We start from the raw sequence: 23,058 nt of genomic DNA on the forward strand, positions 1-23,058 counted from the left end.
AAATTCACGGAAGCATGTTCTTATAGCAGTCTTACTAAGAAAGCGTGCTTGTGAGAGTCACTGTGTGTAGGAATCGATGCTCTCGCTACAACAGGTCAGTTCTGGCATCAAAAGATTCCACACAGAAAATCTCTGACAACAGGATTTATGACGAGAATGGAAGGCATAAGGAAAGAAAGAACATCATCAGCTACTGCAAATCAGACACATCCAGTGATGGAATTCAAACAAGCCACGCATTTCCCAGCCTTAAATCCCTCTCAGATCCATTGACAATTATAAGTTGAATTTCTTTACTGAGCTCTTTGAGCATAAATTCCTCTTGAGTAGTGTCAGGAAAAAATCATAAACTAAATCACAAAGATCAGACTTTGATATCACTTAGTTTACACAAGAGAATGAATCCCTGGTTTCTTAGCATCATTTAGTTCCCACTGACTACTGTGCAGTCAGGATTCTGCTCACAAAAAAAAATAATCATAGTTATACAGAATGAGACATTTCCTTATCATGTTTATAACTAGGCAATTATATCATGGAGAATGTGAATTCAAGTCATCAGTCGTTTCTCTCTTACATGAAATAAAACCCAAGCTTTCAGTAGATAACTTGTCTCTACAGGTTTGCTCTCTTTTGGGGGTCAGGAGGGAAGGAGACTTTACTGATGCTCTATTTCCCCTCTCACAAATCACAACATTGCTCACAGAACACGATACGGCTGTATTATATTCTAAATCTCAACATAGGGGTTTTTTTCTCCAGTTTAACGTTCTTTGCTGCTCTAACCGGCTAACAGGAATCTAATTACTCAAGTAAGCTCTTGACAGTTTTTGTGTTTTTGTTTTGAAGTGGTATAATAGAAATCATTTGAAGAGCTGAGAAGAGATTTGTACATACCCAAGTTACTGGAAAGTTGAGGTATGTAAAAATCGGATTAGAGCTCTGTTTAGAGATTTTTTTGCACCTGTGCTAAGGAAAAATTAGTTGAGGGCTTTCCCCTGTGCTGGATGAATAAACTCTGAGGATAGTGTGACCCTGTCCTCATGTAGGCTGGAGCAGCACCTGGCAAAATAAACAGGGTTTCAGGCCTTAGTCAGTGTCATCAGGAAGAGAAACGGTCCATGTTCATCAATGAAAGGTTCAGCCTAAAGGGTATTTCCATCTGTCCAGATATGCACACAGACCTTCTCAAATTAAGCCTTACTTCTTTAAGGAGAGACACTTTTGAAAGCCCACCTACCTGCACAGAGCCCCTTTCAGCAATACAGCTCTGAGCTTAGTCTTTACCCAGGGCAAGATCTCATCCGCTCACCAGGAAACCTGCAAGATTTGGCCCGGCTATATTGCTGAAATACAGAGGAAGAACTGCCAAGTGATTTGTCTCCCAAATGCTCTTGTTAGCAGAGCTCTTTTGAAGTTTTTTTAGCCCAGCCATCCAGCCATGCTGATACAACAAGCCAAGCTACCCCAAAGGTGTCATTACGTGAGGTCAGAAAAGACCCAAGCGGAAGGAGGCTGGTTACAGCCAGGATGGCAACCGCTTGGTGCTGCTGATCGCTTTTGCTGAGCATCTCCACTGTTGTGCAGACGGCATGACCGTGCTGGGGGAAGCCTTGTGGTCATTTTAGGGTAAAATCAAAGTTCATCTGCCTCTCTTCTCCCACTGGATAATGTTAATGCACTTGGAGCAGCTAGAAGGGCAAGAGGTGACCTATTTTAAAAGAGGTGGCCTCTGGTATCACCCATGGGATCTGCAGTGGAGTCATCCCGCAAAAGCTTATCTCATCCAGCTAAGTACCCTGCTTTCTTTCCCCCTGGCATGAGCAAATAAAAGCCTTTTCTGTAGGGTTTCAGTCAGGCACTGGAGGAACAGAACAGGTCAGAGAGGCTGGCTTTTACACAAAAGAAACTCAGTAAGAGGCTGGTATAACTGTTGGAGAGAGTTTCTTGGAATTGTACTTGGGAAAAGAAAGCTGAGGAGTTTCAGATTAAAGTCACAAGGGGCTGACAGGGCTTTAGATTTGGTTAGTTTTTGTCATAGTGTCTAAATTTTCCCTTAAAAATAATAAACATAATACCCTTCAGTTGCTCAGATAGCGGAAATAGCCCACAAACCACATGCCTATAACAGGATTTAGGTAAAGAACGATTAAACAAGAATGGTTTGAATCTGAAAGAGATGAGCCTGAAGAGAGACTTTAAGGACACAATGTCACCATCAGTCTGGGGCTTTTTTATAATCCTGACCCCACCACTGAAAAAACAGTGCCCCTGGAGAGAGCAAAGTAGATGCACAGAAGCATGGACCCAGCCTTCGACATGCAAACTTTAGTGCAGCACACCCCAAGCTAGCTGATGCTGCTATGAAATAGTTCAGCCAGTTTAATTTCATTTCATTAGTTTTGATGAAATATCTCCGTGGCCAAACAGTACTATGCCCATGTGTAAAGCTTTCTCTCCCAAAAATTGTGAAAGAAATGAACCAGTTGCTGACTTCTGATCAATATGTTCAGATGATGATGACATACAGTTGGAAAATGAAAATAATTTTCCTGGCTCTGGCTCTACTTAGCCATCTCCCATGATGAAGAGAAGGGTGGCTCTCTCTGCCTCCTGCAGGGTTGGGGGATGCTCGAGTGCTTTGGCAGCAGGCAGAGCTCTGCTCCCAGCCTTGGTGTGTGCTAACTGTGCAAAAAGGCAGATCACCTGCTTCAAAACCTTACATTTAAACAGCACAGACCCACACAGTTTCAGGAACTAAGAAAAGAATTGGATAATTTTCCAAATAATTCTTCATTCTCCTGCAACTTAGTGGCGGACAAACCTGAAAATTTCTGAAAAATTTGTTTCAGTCATTTCACATTTTTATTTCTTCATCAGTAAGGATATTTTTAGGTCTACCAGCTTGCCTCACTGGTGTTTGACCACCACTGTTCATATTTGCCATTGGTACTTGTAAAAGCTCATTTAAATCTGATTTAGAAAATGACTGGCATAATGTTATTTGTTTTTTCTGCTATCAAAACTACTTTTTCTTTCCTCCAGAAGACAAGGGAAGATCAAAAAATATTTAACATTTTGCTTTTGCCAGTGTTCTAACTACGCATTGCCAGATGAGCTAGCATCGCATCGTTTTTTACTAAATCACTGCAGCAGGAAAAGGAAAAAAGCCCAAAAAGACAAAAATAGACAATGCTTATGTAGTGAATTATTTTACTTTTGCTTGCTGTTTTTTGTTCGCCTGTATCTCTCAATGAAAACTACAGGTATAGGTATAATTATATTTAATTACAAAAAAATATCCTGGTAAGCCCTCCTGGCAGGAGTATGTTTCTGAAAATCTTCATATTGCAAAAGGACCTCATTAAACTCCAGTATCCCAGCTGCTGCAGTAAACGTAGCTGTAAGGCCTGCTCCCCTCCTTAGTCAAATGCTGACAAGAGAGTGCATACATTGCAGTTCTGCTGCATCTCACACACTAATCAGCATCTAAATTACTGCCTGGCCCTTTAGGGGACACTAATAACAAGGTTTGTATAGGAAGCATTAATTAAAACATTGAGGAGAGAGGAATTTGCTATATACACAAGCATTTGCATGCTTATTCTATCAGGTGTTTGCAGTTCAGGTGTGTAGCATGGGAGAGGTCCCACGTCACCCTGACAGAACCATCGCCAAGAGATTGCTCATCCCTCTGGCTCAGAGATCATAGAGTAGCTTTTCCCAACTAGCTCCTGAATGCAACCAGCTCTCCGTAGTTCCTTAAAATGCCACAGGCTGGATGAATCAGCTGTTTGGAGATTTAAAATTTTCTTTCCAGGTAAATTAGCTTATTTCTGTTTACATAGCTCTGTATTTCCCACCTTCAGTATTCCAGTAGCCATTACTAGTCCTGAGAGTAGGGGCAGCAATCCCCTTTGTTAGACCAAATCCTTCCTAAAGGTGCTCAAAGTCAGCCTGTAAATGAAAAGGATGATCATCCTTTTCCTCCCAACACACACAACAGCATCTGATCCAAACAGCATCCATAATCTCTGAACATCATACAGGCACTGTCTAAGGACCCACCTTCAACTACACAGCCATAAGAATATGAAATAAAACCACCTTTCACAAATTACACAGATCAACATTTCTTTAAAGCATACATTCTGAGACCATGATTTGGTTTGGAAGAAACTGAAGAAATTACAAACCTCAAATGTGAATTCAAATGTGTTTGTTTACATCACATGAATCTCACAAGGGAATTACAGTGCCTGATTCACCACCTTGTTATTCCAGTTTCATGCCAGACTCATGGAAAACAGTCTAGTTCCACTGGCATTAAACTAGATTATAACAGTGATGGATCAGGTCTGCAGCTTTATTGCTGCATGTCATGAATTATTACAACAAGCACAAAAAATCATCCCTCTCATAAGCATTTTGTTTTCAACTTTTCATTCTGCCTTCCTCCTGTTAAATATAAGTATAAAACAAGTTCTAAATGAGTCCCATAAACCAAATATAGCTCTTAAAATATACATTGGAAAATAATTCAAATTTAATTCTTTATTTTCTCTCTTCTTATTAATAAGGACTGAGTTGCCTTTTTTTTCTTTTGAGCTCTCAGATGAGACATTTTCTGGACCCAATATAAATCTCTTACTAGATTACCAGGAATGACTCCAGGATGAACATTTCATATAACATGCAGCTGACCGGTGTGGACTCATGGCATCAGAACCAGGAGGAACCTCTGGCCGGACCACAGGGCGTCACTGTGTGCAGAAGCTCCAGGTCAGGAACTGCCCCTGTGTTGCTTCAGAGTTGCTCTCTTAAATTAACTCATTCTAAAAGAATACCACGTGGTTACCAGCAAAGCACTGTGTTTCCAGCACAACATAGCCAGGTGAGCTTCACCACAAATCTGCGCTGCCGGTCACACTCCCACCTTCTGCAAAAAGTTACTCTGCGGGTTCCCGGCTCAGTTGGGCATTAAGGGGAGCTGTGCAGTGCTCCAGGCAAAATGGGTCCCCCCTGGACGTGGGGGGCTGCTCAGGGCAACTATTGCGGCGAATCTATGGTCTGCATCAGCAAAACAAATCAGACAAACCAGAAGTTTTGAGGGAAGTGAAAGACAGAAAATCATTTCCCCGCTGACTTTATCAGGCCACAAGCAACAGGAAGTTTTGCCATTGGCTTGAAAATCAAGGTTTTATCCTAGCTATATAGCATGAGTTTGAGGGAAAAAAAAAAAGAAGAGGAAAAAGGCAAACTACTTTCTCATCTAATTCTCATCTAATGAACTAGTTCTAGAGTTAGTGCAACTGGGAAATAACTTCACCCCTATGTAAACTGGCTTAGTCAGAACTCTTGCTCATTATCTAAACTAAGTAATGACACATTAACATTCACTGCATCTTTGAAAATCCAAGTTAGTTCGTTCCGTTAAGTAAAAGTGAGACAAACCAAAGAAAACTACTGTGATCGGTGATGTGAAATCCTTGTCCTAATGGGAAAGTTGATGGCAATGGCAAACTCAAGTCTCAAAATGTGCAAAGTGAGACTTAAACAATATGTGATCTACATATGACCCTCTTTTATGCACATCTATTTAGGATGACTCAAATCTTTCCTTTAAATTGAGAAGTTCCTTACTGTTGAAGCAAATAATTGTAAACCAGGGTGACACTGATTTCCCGGCACGAGCCAGAAGGGGAACCCGACAGCCAGCATTTCAGGGTGCCCCTGGCGGTGCTGGAGGCCCAAACTGAACCACAAGAAGACCTTGGAAAAACAGACTTTCACAGAGATATGGAAGAACCAAAGGGCAAGGACTGGCAAATAGACCTAAAAGCACAATGTGGTGTCTTGAAGTACCCAACTGTGTAGAAGGAGAGCTCACCTCATTGTAAGGTTACATTGATACCGGGTCTATATAGATGTCAGTAAAGATTACGTCTTTGCTGCACGGAGTAAGGGCAGTTTCCACACTCACAGCATAATCCCACCTGGCCTGAAACCTGACAGTGAAAGAAAAGGCTCACACAAAGGCAAGAGTAGGGCAGTGGAGGTAAAGACAGCTTTTGAGAGGTTAGAGGAGGGCCAGAGCTGTTGCGCGACTGCCAGCAAATAAACAGATTCAAAGAGCAGAAAGGTGCCACTGAAATGAATGTGTCCAAGCAAAACATACTGCCAGACTACTAAAGTTTTGCAAATAACGGCTACTGTTTTACCAAATGTTACCAAAGCACAAGCACAAAAACTTCCCAAATAGTTTTGTCCATTTACTTTGTCCATTGACTCAAAGAGTCATTCATAAGAATGTTTTAGTTTGTGAAAAGACTTAATGTGTTCATTAAGTATTTTCAAACACAGAAAGCAGCAAAGTACTTTGAGAAGACAGTTACCTAGAGTTGTGAACTCATCAGTAATACTGAATAGTGATAGTAACATGTTCTTTGCCAGCTGCTTGCCTGCTTTATATTCAGTCTGTGTTCAAATGACATATTGAAGAGGTGGAAGACTTAAATACAACTGAGGCATAGATGATGAAGAAAAATCCATGGTTACCAGCAATATAATACTAGCTGATTCCCTGATATACATTTAAACCATTTCCTAATAGTTTCATATGCAGGAATCAGTTGTGATGGAAAACGGCTCAGAACTGACCCACCAACGGCGACCTTTGCATGAGAGTTACAGCTGCAATAGCTATCAGGGCAAGCGCTTCCTTTCTCGGCTGCGAGCTGCAGCAGCATTCTAAGCTCTAAAATAAAAACCACCAGCAGCAGCCAAAACTCAGTCAAACATTTCTTAGCATGCTATAGCTCATAAAGCCAGTAAAGAAAAGATCGTAGCTGAACAGTTGTGCATTGTACATTCTGGAAAGTGACATTTGCCAGGGGAGAAGAAAACAAATATAAAACAATAAAATTCTTCCTTACCCAGTGATTATTATTGCTGCCTTTGCAGTTTCCTTCCTTTTGGAATAATACCTCAAGGATTTCAGTAAGAATGTGTTGTAAAGCTAGTCCTGGCCAACTGCTTCTGCTTACTTGTGGTTAGAATGCACATGCATAGGGCTCCTCACATACACGTATCATTTTATGCATGAATCAGGTGAGCTACTAATAATAGTATTTCTCCAGGTTTAAGACCTTTTTTAAAAAAAGAAGATGCAAATACCAATTTTGTAAATTCATTATTTGGTTTTCTAAGTTTTCAAAGAGTCAGCAGAATGAGGTTCCATAATCTCGTTCTCACCATCAGCGTGACTAGGTGGGATGGAAAAGACAAGGCAATCGTTGTTAACCCAGGCTAAACCAGCCATAAATTCCAAAGACATTTTTCAGAATTTCTACTAACCTTACTACACACCAGAGACAGAGGGGACCCTGGGCTTCATTTTATACATCTCCATCTGTGCTGTCACAACCAGAAACACCTCGCTGTGATTCCTGTGGCAAGAGCTGTTCCACGCCCTCCTATGGGATACGCTGTACACATTAAAGCCTCAGTCACACACCAGCATCAGCATTTTAGGAGGCTTGAAAGCACATTTCTAAACAATTAGAGCCCTGCTGTCTACTTACTGTATTTCAAAAACAGACAGTAAAACCTAATGTTGATCTGGATGAAAAATTCTGGATTTTTCCTTGAACATCGATTCCTTGAACAGAAAATTCTTTTTTCTCCCCTAGCCCCAAATAGTTTTTTAGTTCATCAGTACAACTCCACTTCAAAGAGAAAAGGTTATCAAATGTCACTCAGCAATACAAACATCTTGCATTCAGAGCAGCTGGGCTTGCAGGTTAAACAGGTCACTGATTCTGTTGCTGTCCTGCAGATCCTAATATAACAGGGAGAAGGTGGAGCAAGTGCTGCAGCTACATGGTAGCAGATCCCAGAGATGCTACTGTTTGGTGGCGGTCGAAGAAAGAGCAGGAAAGGTTCACCCTTATCTTTGCTTTCTGCCACTGCCTGGGAACAGCTATGGCAGGGAACTTCAGAAAGACTTGAAGGGCACAGTATCACCACAAGCCACTGAGTGGTGGAGGCTCCGTGCTGAAATGTTTAGGCTGTCGGGGATGTCTGGGTAACAGGATAAGCAGTACTGTAGGACGCAATAAAGCTCACTGCTTTACTGAACTTTGTATCTGCCCTGCTGAAGCTCATTTTCTGCCCATTGTGACTCTTCTCTGCTTGTCATATCAGAACGAAGGATGCGGCCCCGGGTGAAAAACACAGCCTTTAAAATGCACATTTGTCCACTTAGTGCTGCTACCTCGGTAAGTGTGGTTTAGCTCCACAAGACAAATAACACCAAGACAATTAATTCTCTGTGGTACGTCTGCATCTCAGGTATCCCAGCAAAAACATGAACAAAGAGTGAACATGTAACTGCTTCGTTCTGCTGCTATGATATCCTCCTGATCCTCCAGTAAAGTCATTTGAGAAAAAATACTAGAAGGGGTGATTACAGATACAGACACGAGTAGCATTTTCAGGGGGACAAGGGGAAAACAGAGCTCTTTCCAACAGACACATCGCTTCATTCTACCCTAGAATTGCTTTGGTGACTGTAAAAGGGGCTTGGCTGGCCCAGCTGATCTTGCTTCCACCAGCTGGTGACACAAACAGCTCAGACACACAGGAAAGCAGAGGTAAGCTCTGCACCTCCCTGCACCCCCTGAATTTCTGCAGCCTTGCGTGGCTGGCAAAAACTCCCATGACAGATCGCTTCTGTTCGTTTAGAGTCTCTGCTAGATTTTGGTCCAGGTTCGTTAAACTCCCACTTGTGGTGTATTTTGAAGTGAAGCTTTAACTTCAGTTACTACATATGAAGAGTTAAATTTTGGCTCTGAAAGCTCAATAAATGGGGCTATCTTGATTGATGCTTTAAGTGCAACCCCTTCCCAATATTCTGAACATAATGAGGTTAGTGCTAAAAGCTGGATTCTCTCTCATCTGTCTGCATTATCTATTTATTCCGCACACGTCACCATGGTAAATGAGTGCTGCATTAAGTACTAAATAGGAGAGGTCAGACAAACCCTGTGTTGTTTTTTTCCCTCAGCAAGGCTAAAACATTTATTAATGGCTTTTAGTCTATTACCTGATGTAAAAATAAAAAAAAATAAACCCCCCAGTACCAACACATTATTGAAGTATAATTTAAGCATAATCTCAGAACAAAGTAATTCAACATTCTTATTCAAAACATTTTGTCTTATAATGTTTAAATGGACTTAATTTCTAATAGACTTTAACATTTTTTACCCTTTAAAAAAAAACTGCTCAAAATACAAGCAGAATGTTTGCCACCAGATAAACTAGACCTATTTTAATCCAAACTTTTTTTTTAAATGCCACCAACTCCTTAAATTGTATAGTCATGTAGCTATATTAAATTTAGCTTAAGTACTTTGACTGCAAGAAGTAGTTAATTACACCTAGGCATTTAATTTTTCTAAACAGAAAACTCACCAGCTAGTCAGAATTCTCACCAAAACAAACCGTGTGAGGTGTACCAATATTTGTCACAGTGCAAGTATGTTAAGAGTTCCTCTCTAGCAAAATATTAAGCCTTGTGAATGCAATGAAGTTAGAATCTGCCCAACCAACCATCTCGCCAGGCTAGGCAGTGGTGCACACAGCTGTGCTCTGCCCGTGGCACAGGTCTTTGTCGTCTTAATAGGCACAGAGGCGATAACAGAGGTAAACATTCCGAAAGCTTATCAGTCCTGATGTTGAATAACCAGGCAGCTGGAGATCGGTAACATGAAGCCACATATATTAAAAATGATTTGCAAATAGTCTCCTGGGGTGGAAGAAGGCTGTTTCTATGGTGCTTTTGTGTAAGGAATGAGGAAAACAGATGAAGAGTACAAGGTTCGACTCTAAAAATACCTCCTTCACTTCCAGACAGTTCCATGGACATTGACCCTTCCAGCACCAAACCAGCAGGAAGCAGGGAGCAGGAGGAACAAGTCATGTCACGGCACACATTAGGAGCTTACCTGCACTGATAAGTACAAAAGTACATCAATTCACCTGATGGGGATTTAAGGCTGGAACAAAAAAAAATGGATTAATGTAATTTCACCCATACTGGGAGTGAGTAAAACTTTTTTTTTTTTTTTTGGCTTCATGTCCTCTCGGCTGCCCTGCTTCTCTGATCTAGGCCAGAAATCTGCATCCTGGTTGTGAACATCCAACCTCTATTTCCAGCCTGCTGGGCTGGCTCAGGCCTCTCCATGGAGCACAGCTTTCGCAGGCGGCTCGCATCCTGCACCCCTCCGTCGCACAGCGGGAAGGCAGGCTCTGGTGAACGGGAGGGACTCGGTCTTGTTTTGGCTGAATTTACTCACTTCAGCCAACTAGACCATAGTCAGCAGAAGCAACCAAGCTCATAGGGGCTATGCGTCATGTAAAACGTACCTATGTAGGCAACATTAAACATTGAAAACAAAGGAAGAACGGATAACAATAAACATGAAAAATGAGGTAAAATAAGTGAATTCTGACCAGAACATGCACACCACCTTTTTGTCTTGGCTTTCTCTGAGCCATTTTCAGACCATTCTTGTTAAAGCATTACTTAGTGACTAAAGAGAGTCTAGACTCCACTTGGGCACTGTGTGAAACAGTATGTGTTTCCTACTGTTTCACACCATGTGTTTTACACAATGACTAAAATGTTCCCAGGGAATGTTTCTATTTGTGAACTAATGTGTTCGTGACCTCAAAGAACAGCAAAAATGCATCAGGCTCCTTTGGCGATAACCTTGGCTCTAAGCGCAGCAGGGCCCGCTCGGCCTCGGGCTTGCTGTCTTTACTGTACTGCAGGAAGCAATGGCAGCTCTCTTAGGAGGTGATGACAATGACGCATAAAATCCTCACCCTCTCATGAAAATGGAGCATTTTCATGAAAGAGTCTAAGGAAAACTTTTTTCTGTTTGTTTTTAAATTCATTGCTTCTGTTTGGAGCCTCTGAGCTGTTGCTTCTGGGCTGCATTAAAAACAGTTCAGGCACAGTTTCCTGACTTTTCTCTTTGTTTTTCTTCTTTTTTTTTAAGTCCCTGAACTTTTCTTTTTATTTTCATGGATCAGATCACGGAGTCTTTAGTCATGTTGCATATGTGTGATGAACTTATGCTGAGGCTTGTCCCGGGGACTTCTGAGAGCCTGAACTGCAGAGTAAATTCAAAGTAACCCAAATGAAAGAGCATCCGAGCATAGTGTATATGGATAAGAAAAAAGGGGTGTAGTTTGCCATTGAACGTTTGCAGTCACACATCAGCCTGCAAACGGCAGGATACTCACAAGCACAGACATTGTCATCTCTGTTCTGGAATCCCTATCACTTGTCAGGTCCTATGCAATGTTTGGTTTATATAGGTCATTGTTTCACTGTGTCAGATGGCCCTCTCCAGCACAGGCCAACAGAACACTAAGGTCCTTGCTGACCTGATGAACACTGCGTGACCTCTGAGCATCCTGGTGCCATTGGTGACATACACTGAGCTGTGCCGGTCCTGTGGTGTGAGGAGACACAAATCTTTTTCATAGCTTATTGCCATACCGCCACAAACTCCTAGACTGAAATGAAAACAGACAGCATACTGCAATGTTATTCACATTTAGCATATAGAAAGGCCAACTAGTTTGACCAAAAAAAAAAAAAAAAATACAGTTAATGACAGTTTTTATTAATGTGCTGCTTTTCTGAATGCTTTATTACTGCATTAGAAGCCTAAATTTGCAATTGAAAACAGCTGCTATTTGGCTTACTCACTTTCTATTTCCTGAACTAAAGTAAGCACTATGTTCTACCAGAATCTCAAGCTTTTGAAAAACATACTGGTTTTCATGAACTGTGAGACCAAGAGTTCTCTGCTGATTCAAGTTTCAGTGAGACTTTTGCCTGAGAAAGTATAGCAGAATTGCCTGAAAATGCCCAGGAACAGCCGCCTCCTACTTAGCAGGTCTTTTTTGATCTCAGTTCATTTTACATTGAGGAAAAAAAATCCCTGATCATCAGATGTAACACAAAGAAATCCATTCACCTGGAAGCATCACCTAACAACTATTAGTCACAACCACTAATGCTGGGTAGATCATACTGCATTTATCCCTGCAAGGATGTAGTGTTGGTATAGTTTGCATCATCAGAAAAGCACATCTATACGAGATTTATTGTGTGGAGAAATTCTGGGAGTGTTAGAACCAATTTAGCATAAAATGCCTAACCTGCTTCGGGTTGTCATGGGGTTGCCACAGGTGTAAGGACAGTTTTGCCTCCCACCACCCATCTGGCAGCGATGTTTGCTACTGCACTAAACATTGGGGCTGCTCCTGAGGCACCTCAGTAGACCTCTGGGGAAGTGGCAGTAAGCTGAAAGGCATGAATCCCTCCTCGGGCCAGAGAAAATCAGTTGGGAACAAGATGGAAAAACTGCTAATGCCCAAAGACAAGCTGCAAGCAAGTTCCTTGTCTGGAGACAGGTACAGCTTGCTTATCTTCAAGTTAAGATTTCCAGCCTTTAGAAAACTCAGATGTACTGAGTTGTACTTGGCATATATGTTTTATATTGCTTTTGCAGTGAAAATATACCCTTTCTGCTTTGAAATGAGATTTGCAAAATACAAAAAGACAGCTCTGGAGAAGAGTTATCAACCAGCTGCTATATTTTTCTTATTCCCAAACACCCAGTAACATTTACATTACAAGCAAGGAAGCCAGAACAGGCAACTGAGCAGAAAGGAGAGCTGGAAACAGCAAATACATAGAAAGTTCAGAAATGCAGGAGTTTGTCCTAATGTTTACCCATATTCTAATGCTTCAAGAAGACTGAACACTTCGACACAAGTTGAGCAGCCAGGCTGTTTGATGTTGTGTTGGCTCTGTGACAAAGCCAGTCCACTCAAGAACGCTGGCATTGTGTTCTGATCAAAGCGAGCCCTAATGGCATTAAACCTGAGTTGTGGTCTGACATATTTTCCTCTCTCAACTGTCACCTCTCTGCATTGCCACCAGCTTTTTCTTGAGCTCTTGCAGCATGATATTCTGCTAGTTTAAAGCATGGCCAGATTTTCATTTCAGATTATAAGAACTGATTTTTATATATATACTGCTGTGCTTGGTAAGGAGACGGGAGGTTGTGATTATTATGGCAGTGCAGAAAAGTTTGTTTTCAGGATATGGTGATACCTGGTTTTTGTTGACTTTAGTGATATTGCAAGAGAAAAAGGAAGCAGGAGAGCTTTAGCCATTTTTGGATTAAGCCCTGTGCAGCATAATAGTTAAATGTGTCTTTAAAACTAAGCATATGCTTATGTTCCTTTTATAAAGGACAGACACAGAGCAACTGTGGCTATAGCAGGATACAAGTGGGTTACCCCAGCAATCCCATGTGCAGGCATCCTGCACAGGATGAGGTGCTGCACATCTCTGTAGTTCCATCCACTAATATTTGTCTTTGCTTTCACAGATAGTAAAAGAGTCTTATAATTTCAAATAAAAGTAAAACTGATTAAATATTATGAAAAATGCTCAGAAAATATAGCTCCATTGATGACAACTGAAGCACAACAGTGTTAAGTAACTTCATAACTTAAGTCTCAATTTGCTAGCTCTAGCTTCTCTGCTCAGATGTGACATAACCCATCAAAGAGCACTTACAGAAAGAGTTAAGGATTTATTCGTTGCTACATTTCTTCACAAGCTCATATTGTCCACTGCAACCACTGTTGCTGCTGCAATTCAAATTTTTCTTTTGTTGACTTTGATTGCAATTATATATGATGCCAATCAGAGTGAACACGATAAAACACTCCAGTCAAGATATTACAGGCTGGATATTACCTCCTGCAGTCACATCTACTGCCTAGCTTTAAATCACTTAGTGTGGTCTAGCACCATTGTCTTGGAAGCAATGAAGCCAGGCAGATTCTTGTTACAGTTTTTGAGTCGCTGTCATTAGTTTAAAATTATTTAGCCTTAGTAGATACTACATCTTTGTTTTACAGCATAGTGGACCAGACCTAAATCAGTGATGACAGATGCCTGTCAAAGCTGTAGTAGACATCAGGGATGGATGAGAAGACTTAGAAGAAAACAACTATTTTAGATCTTTGCCCAGCACAACTCAAACTAAAATTATTATGAAGTTCTGAAATGTCCAAACACATTTTACTGCCTTCTGGTTTCCAGATGGTTCTGCATCCAGAACACCAGAATACCACAAAAATGCTGCTTTTCCCCTGCTGCAATCAGAAGCAGCTGCAACAGAAGGCTATAGAGAAGTCTGATTCTTAGCAAATGCCCCTCTCTGGTTTTCAAAATAAAAGAAGTTTAGATAATTTGAGTAAACTTTGCACGGGCATCCAAACATTTAGAATTGCATTAGGACACACATTTCAAACCCTTGGAAGCATACCCTTCACTAGCTCTTTGCTCCTAAAGAGGAGGGAATTTGAGGACTCCAGTGGGTAAAATTCAAGAGACAGGACTCTGGTTTAGCTCCCCGTTGATCTTGAGAATCACACTTCTAAAGCAATTTGTTGGAGTGTCAAGTTAGCACGCTTACTATTATTATTATTATTTTCTTGACTGCAACCATATGCAGTGATGCATTTAACATTTTTGGAGACAAACTGTTATTCAGCATTCTTTTCCAAACCCAACAACTGACCAGCATTTTGGGGTTTAATCAGCAAGGCATCAAGAGCCCCTAGGATTAGCTGACTCTGAAAGCTGAAGGTGTACAATTGTTTCAGAAGCTGAACAGCACCTTGCAACGTCAAGACCATAAGACATTTTTTTACTGTTTGTACTTGCATTGTAAAGCTCTTGTCTGCCTTTCCAGTTTGGCTTTGCAGTCCTTGTATTCAGCCAGTTTACACAGCTACATGTGCACACCCTGTTCAGAACACTTGCCCATATCAAACATGCCATATGGAAATGTACAGGCACATGCTCATGCATAAACCACATGGTGAACTGCAGGAAAATGAAGGTGCTTTTAAAGTTTTTATTTTTGTCTGAGTTCATATAAAATTAGAAAACAAGACAAGATTATAATTTAACCAAAGAATACCTTCACTGATACTAGTTCCCAGTATCTAGTAAAAGGGGAAGATATCTACACAAATAAATATAAATAAGTGAAGAGGGTGAATACTAACTCTTGGGCTTATGTGGAAGTTGTCCAATAGGTGCAGCATCCTGACTCATAATAAAAATGATTTATTTAAAGATTTATTATGAACATTGCAGGAAAGGAGATAACAGACATGTACCACTTTGTTTACAGTAAAATTTCCTGCAAATTAAAGAGTTCTTATTCTCTGCTTGGTTTTGATTTGGTACTGTAGCAAGTACCTGTTTATAAAAGGAAATATGACAGTACGAAGCGTACAAAGTGACTTGCAGAAGAGATTAACAGTCAAGGTGAATTTGCTTTAAATTAAGCCCTAGCAACACCGACACTGTAGATCTCATCAAGGTAAGGAAAGTCGGTCTAAGGCAGATGTTTTGTGCACCGTAATGACAGCTGAACTGCTCCCTACAATTCAGGCCAGAAAGCTACCTTCCAGACTGGGGGTGGTGGTAGCCCTGCAGCAAATGCCTGGGTCACTCTCAGCGTCAACAAATACAACCTGACAAATACAACCTGAGATATATGCCATGCTTGTACCTCCCTAACCTGCGTGCTGTGCTGCAATGATCTCAACCCCAAGAGCAGGGCTCTCTAAACTCTTCTTTCTGCACATTCTGAGAAACTTCAGCTGCTGGTGATGTTAATCAGAGCTGGAGACCACCAGCAACCTGCAGCAAGTGGGGATCCTAACAGAGCTAAGGTGGTTTTATTCTACTGAGAGGCCAGCGCATACAGGAATGACCTCAGAGACACATCAGTGAGCAAAAGACTGAACTGCTTTTAAAAAAAGATTGAGGTGATGAAGAGATAAGGCAGGAAAAAAATGTTGCAGAGCACTACAAAAGAAAAGTTTGATATTACGTAGGTAGTGTGTTCCAAAGGGATTATGTCTTGATGTCTTTTTCCTGTAATCCATTCTTGCTGAACTTTTTTTTGCTTATAATACTCCCTGAACAGCTTACTAAAGAGTCCTTCTGAAGTCACATTTATGTGACAAAGTATGTTGCAACCTGAAATCATCCCACCCCCACAGAAAATCTTATGGGAGGAGTCTTGGTTGAAGATAATGTATTCACAGTCGAAAAGGAATAATGAAAACAGGCATCAGATCTTTCATCAGAAAACAACCTGTTTTGCAGAAGCAGTTCCCTTAGCTGCATTAGCCCTGGAGCCACCACATACCGCTAGAGACTGGAGAACCAAGACTAGGACTTCATGGACCTCCAAAGTATCCACCCAGGGAAAGAAAATGTGGATGGAAGTGCTGGATCTGGGTCATATTAATTCTCCTTATGCATATGACAGAAGATTTATGTGGAGGGTAAAATCCTGAAATTATTAACATTATCTGGAGGCTATGAGTTACACATATCCATGGGGTTTATTCCAAACAGTTCTAAGATCCATTATTTGGTATTCAGTGCTATGAAATTAATACTGGATTTTTAAAATCATGTAGTTAATAAAACCAATTTGCAGAGAATCCTGTGTATACAAGTTCAACAATTTACAAGGTATGTTGGCACTGACCTGGAGGCACGTGTTCATTCATGATGACGAGTGATGCTGGTGTAGGCCTTCTTTTCCTGATCTGTAACAGGTATAAAGCAAGGAGAGTCATTAGGGTCCATCAACCTCCCCTCACACAAAGCAAAGCAAAAAATCCATCTGGAGTTCTCCTGAGTATATAGACCAGACACAGTTAAAACAGCAAATATTTAAAGAACAGCAGCATGTCACAGTCCTACTGAGTGCTCATCTGGTCTGACAGTGATCAGGGCCATGCTGCTGCTTGTGCAGAGAAAACAAAGGTATAAGGGAGAGGGACAGATTTCCAAAATACCTTTAGGATTTGCAATCATCTTGAATAAGTTTTTGGACATTAGTATTGCTCTTTAACTAAAGAAAACCAATACTTAAGACTTTCAAAATAATGTTTTCAAAGAGCACTATACAACAGAACTTTACATTTCAATATATAAACCTGAATTTTATGCAATTCTTATTCAGAGTTTATTTGGTTAACTACTTTTGTTCCATGAACAGTGGTTAACTCCATGATATTGGACTACCCGCCTATAATGCACACATTTGCTTTGAAAGCTTTGCATTGTTTCACTAAAGCCTCCAGATTATTGATAGTCCACTGAATTTAAGACAAGGACCAAGAGTATTTAAGCTAGAAACCATTCTTACATGAAATCTCAGTGTCAGTGTGTTTGTTCTTTTTTAGCTGCTGAGCCAACATCTGTATTTAGCTGGGTTCAAATTTTGCTTTCAGAGGCGTAAGTGGAAAATTACATCATCGGGGTTAATGGGTTTATTCCAGATTAGCATAGCTGACAGCAAAATTTACTACTTTAATTTCAACACACACTCTCAGTGAAACCATAGAGCACTTGGAATTAAATTCACAACACAAAAAGAAAGCACTGCCTGTAAATTCTGGACAGATTTTGGGCCACAGCATTTCAAAAGCCATGGGAATTCCAGGAGATCCTAATCCTATGGTCCTCATAGATTTCAGAAAAATGTCAGAACATGTCCTGCTTGAATTCATTGCAGGACTGTTCCATAAGGTACAGACATCTCACAGCTCAGAAGCACCTATGGACAAAATGAAGACCCACAACAATTCTCTCCTGAACCCTTCTAGTATTTCTTCGTTCAGTGGTCACTCACAACTCATCATTTTCTGGCAAAGGTGGCTGCCTTTTAAGAGACACGACATCAGAATATTCTGGAAACCAGATACCTGTCCTAAAGGTGCAAATAGTTTCGTAGCTAATGGCACGGAACTGTCAAGGTTATAATATTCCCCTGGTATCATCTCAACCTAGACTTACCAAAATAGAAGTAAATGTCAAGAAGGACTTGCACTGAGAGAGCTATACTGGGTCACCTAAATAGGATTTATCCAGCTTGTCTCATAAGATCCCCTGTGTCCTTCTTTACGCACATCTACACTATCTGCACATAGTAGTAAGTATCTTTTCCTCCTTAGATGTCTGTATTGCTATATATATATTATATGTACGTGTATGTTTTGGGAGCGAGCCAAAACCTAAATTAGCACAGACAAAATTCCAATGCAGACATAAGTCAGGCATATTTCTTCATGTATATATTTTTCAAGTATGTAAAACACTGTAACAATGACATAAAGAAAGCTGTATAAAAATCACGAGAAATACAGGAGGTAACTGAAGAAATAACTACTGTGGAAAAAATAACTCATATTTTCTCATGTTAAAATGAATAGTAAATAAACTGTCTTCTGTGCAATCTTTCCATTAGGTACCTATTACCAGCTTCACGTTTTGCTTTATGTGCACGTAATGTACTTTAGTTGATTTGTTGAGAATGTGTATTCATGTGAAGTGTACGTATTACTGTACAAGTCCAGTTCTAGAAAAGGCACAATAAATATATACTGAATAAACCTACCCAAGGTAAGGATGCTTTATTCTGGCCAGAGGACATATCCTCCTCCCTCTTTGGGTGTATCCAGACATCGCTATAACGTCCAGAGCATTTAATCTACAGTTACACTCATATAAGTTAGGAAAGCATTCAGGCCACAAGTATTACCTGCTCTTGCCCCACACCTTGCCCCCATTCCCACCCCACTCCCTCAAAATGGTGAAAACCCCCATCTTCCTTACCTGCTCAGCTGCCTCGGGATCTATTTGACTCTGAAACAGTGGCACAGCAAACTGTATTTTTTTAGGGCTGTTGGGCTCCATCGCGATTCCGAGGTGAGTCAGGGGAGAGAGGAGGCTGGAGCCTGAGAGTCGGTGCGCGCCTCTCCCCGGCGCCCTGCCCGCGGCCAGGCTGAGCGCTCCCCGGAGCAGCCGTACCTCCCGACCGAGCACAGGAATCTGCGTGAGCCCAGCGACTCCCTTATTCCACATCCATGGAGATGCTGCTGGCTTGGCTATTTTTTCTTTCCCCCCCTCCTCTCCCCTCTCTTCTGCAGCCCTTCAGATCCTCTCAGCACAAAGCTGAAAGGAACAATAAGCTAATTGTGTACCGGTTCATTTCTACATATGCCAAGCGTTCACTCAGAAGCTAATTGAAAATGCAATACTAGCATTGCATGGCCTGGAGCCCTGGGATTTGAAAAAGAGGATCTCTCCACCGTACATTACTATCTGGCTGCTCAGAAGTGCAATGCAAGCTCCCTCTGAGTATTGCTGATGGGCTTTTAATTATTGATGAACACAAATCAGGAAGTTTTCAGATTTTGGGGGTGGAGGTAGCAGGAGGGGTGGATGCAATAATTCCATCTCTGTTAGAGTGTGCCAGAACCGCTCTCCTCTTCTCACGTATCAAACGATTACCTTTGCTCTATCAAATCCTTTTCTAAACCTCTTCCAGGAAGATTTTTGATGATGATGCTACACAGATGCCTACACTTTCATGAAGCTTATTTGGTGTGCTAAGTGCGTTTGCACCTTAGGCTGAGTTTGCAGATTTAGACTGGGATTTCTTCCGGTGGGCTCCATCTTACATGACTTCAGATACTGAGAACACCCACGCTTCAGCTGGCTACCTGGGCTCCCTCAGGCTAGGACAGCAAAGGGCATTTCACCCCGTCCTAGTTAAGCGGAACATGGTGTTTGCTGGAGATGACATTTTCTCTCCGTTAACCCTAGGTGAAGTAAAGATGACTCCTACACTAGTTACCTCACCTTTACATGGCTAAAATTTAGAGGGCACAATCCTACTTCAGGGTACAAAACCCATGCCTTCTCCCAAGACCAGGGAAAGAATTTGGTCAATCATACCAATAGTACCCTTTGGTGAATGTAATTGCTTTTCACTTTTCATTTCACTTTAATTCAAAGGAAGTGTATGAAATGATACACAGCACCCATGGACCGAAGGCGCACCTTTGCTCAGGGCAGCCAGCCACAGCCAGGCAGCACGGCAGAGCTCCTGCGACAAAGCTGCGGTTGGTGCCGGAGCCGCGTCCCGGTGGGAAGGTGCCCTGGAGCCAGATCAAAGCGCTACGCTGAAAGCTTCGCTCCGAAGCCCGAGAGCACCGGGCCAGCCTCCGGTTACACGCCAAGCCAGAAGGGAAGGAAGGGAAAATGAGGTACAGCGGGAAAACCCAGGCTGGCCCATCCCCCCGAATCAGCGTTACCTGGGGTGAGGCTTCCTGCTGAGGGAAGGTGCATGTTGGTCGGGGTCTTGGAGGGCCCACGGACTCTCTCAGCAGGGGAGAGGACACAGCCAGCCAGAACGGAGAGCAAACAGGTCATGGAGAGGAGCAACAGCTTGGGGCTGCCTCTGGCAGACTGCAGGAAAGAGGCAGAGAAGCAGCTGGATTCAGAGCTGGGGCTGGACATCACCAACACTCAGAAGAATCTGAAAACGCATTTCTTGTCCAGGCCACTGAAAACACTACAGATTTTCACAGTTCGTCACAGGTTTCTTCAGAGTCACTGAGTATTTTCCCACCCGTGCCAGCAGAGGAGGCTGGGAGGGAGCAAGGATCGTGGTTAAGAACAACTCACAAGGCACAGCAGAATAAACCAGCAAGTCACGGGTGGGAACTTTGTTCGGCTTTGGTTTACAGGAATGAAAACTGTTAACACATTGTCAGAATGCCAGGGTATTTCTGAGCAGAGGCAAGCACACTAGCTAGCTGGTTTATGAAGAACCTGATCATGCCCAGGAGGCGAGCATACACTAAGAATTAAAGTCCCAGTTGACTCTGATCAAAACTCCCAGCGAGGGCTGAAATTTCTCTCCTGGTCCAAATCAAGCCTACTGACCAGAGTGGTTTCCAGCTGACAACTAGTAGCTGGCAGTTTTCCTGTTAGATTTTCTGTGATAGTTCAGGTAGCATTAACTTGGAATTGTAGAACCACAGAAGAGTCCCTCTTGGAGGGGACTTCTGGAGTTACGTGGTCCCACCTGCCGCTCAAAGCAGAGCCTGAGACCAGGTTATCCTGAGCCTGTCAGGCCGAGTCCTGAGTATTTTCAGTGCTAAGGCGACATGCTGTTTCATTTACCACAACAGATAAAAGAGACGCACCGAATAGTGATGTTCAGCATTTCATACGACCATTTTTAAGCCTTGACTATTGCTACAAAGATGAATCATAAGTTGCTTTACAGACTTCCACCGACAATTACAGCCAGAGTGCAACTGCAGCAGTGCCACCAGTACAACCAAGAGTCTAAGACACTAAAGTAAGAGGCACACGTCACCTTCACCAAGGACAATCAGAGAGCTGTTTTCAGGACAGTCTAATTATCCAATTTCACAAGTCCTTCATGAACAGACATGCCATTAACTTCGATGACAGCTTCAGACATAGCAGGTATACACAGGGATACACCTGGTGGGAGGACATACACAGGGATCTGAAGTCGTGGCTTTTCTCCGATCAATTTTCACACTTGAAAGAAAATAATTTTTGTTTTCTCTGTCTCAGGTAACATGAGAAAAATGTTCTCCAGCTGCTTTGCTGTTACATATATCACTAAAAAATGTATTTAAAATATTTGATTTCTCTATGATAAAACTGCTTGCCTTAAAATATCTATTATAGCTGTCTATGGAACTTCAAGTATTTAATTACGCTACAATTACAGTGTATGTTACTGTATTACAGGAGCTATAATTCTCATTACAAAGGCTTAAAATTTCTTCAGTTAATGATAAAGTCAGTTGAAAAAACATTCAGACAGTGAAAGAATATTAAAACATTAAATGCTCAAAGGATTACAGAGGTGAGTTTCAGCTCTAGGTTGCTGGACATTGCTGGCTAAAGGAATTACGTCTCAACAATCATATGAAGAAACAAACCAACAAAACCACTTCTTGGCAGGTTCAGAAGGGAGCCAGACAACAGGACAGGACAAGACACAAAGACAAATCCTTAATGGGGCTGCCATGCCTCCGAGAGAGGCCCACCAGAGATGCGATGTGGAGATACCTGCCCCTGCAGCTGTCCTCCCTGTGCCTATTTGGAGCTGGCTGCCCAGCAATCTTCACAGGCACCATAACAATAAACGTATTTTCAAAATAGTATGAGGCATATTACAGAGAGCACTCAGATATAGTATTTCAGGATTACTACATCAGCTCGCTCTTACACCTAATTTGCAGCACTAGATGTCTCTGGGCAAAGTGTGCTTGCATTTTCTATAGACTGCATCATAGTCTGGGGAAGAGCTGAAATGCATTTAAGTACTGCCAAATCCTTTTAGCTCATCTTCTGTTTTTAGTGCACTCCCCACAACGTTTTAAATTCCTTCATGATTCAGCTAAAACTATCACGGAAGAAAAAATAATAATAACTGTCCAAGATCTTTCCTTCCTATGTCATTCATTAGGTTCTGGTATGAAGCACCATCTTTTAATGTCTTACCATAGTGATGAGCTACCAGCATACTCACGGCACAGCTGCTGCTTGAGATATTTTCCCTGTTGTGTTAGGAGAGGTTTATGTTTTTTTCCCAGCCAAAGACAAGTCTGCCGTGAAAGGAATTCTGGGGTCTCTGCGCTGCATTCTCCCTACACAGTTTCTGTTGCAGCTGTGATCTGCCTCAGCTTCTCTGCTGTGGTCAGGGGCTACTGCAGCATCAGCCTGGAGAGGAGAGAGCTCGAGCTGGCTGTAAAGCCAACCTGCTTAAGGCTCTGGCTTCTAGTTCCACCAGTGCAGATGCAGGGAAGCACTCAGTTAGTTCTCTCACCCACCAGGCTGCCTTTGCAGAGCGAGAACTCGGCTTGGAAATGGCGCTTCTTCCAGCGCATCTCAGGACAGAACTTTAATCCCCACTGTAGCTACTGATAGGTGAGATTCTTTGCAAAGATGTGTTGATCCGTGCTTTCCTCGGGCTCTCTGGCTGGGACCTGTCCTCACGCCAGCAGCTCCCCAGCACC

At 41.9% G+C, this 23,058-nt stretch overlaps 1 protein-coding gene across 1 annotated transcript in view; it reads right to left on the reverse strand.

Moving 5' to 3' along the window:
- Positions 1-20,279, reverse strand: part of PPP1R1C (protein phosphatase 1 regulatory inhibitor subunit 1C) — a 53,360-nt gene extending 33,081 nt beyond the window's left edge. The window contains exons 1-2 of the mRNA XM_080400319.1: positions 18,821-20,279; positions 16,686-16,746 (exon numbers count right to left, since the gene is read on the reverse strand). Coding sequence (XP_080256445.1) covers positions 16,686-16,746; positions 18,821-19,069 — 310 coding nt within the window. The 5' untranslated portion in view covers positions 19,070-20,279. The remainder of the gene's footprint in view (positions 1-16,685; positions 16,747-18,820) is intronic.
- Positions 20,280-23,058: the final 2,779 nt, after the last annotated feature.

Source organism: Falco punctatus (genome assembly GCF_963210335.1).
Source record: "Falco punctatus genome assembly, chromosome: 8".
Classification (NCBI taxonomy): Eukaryota; Metazoa; Chordata; class Aves; order Falconiformes; family Falconidae; genus Falco; species Falco punctatus.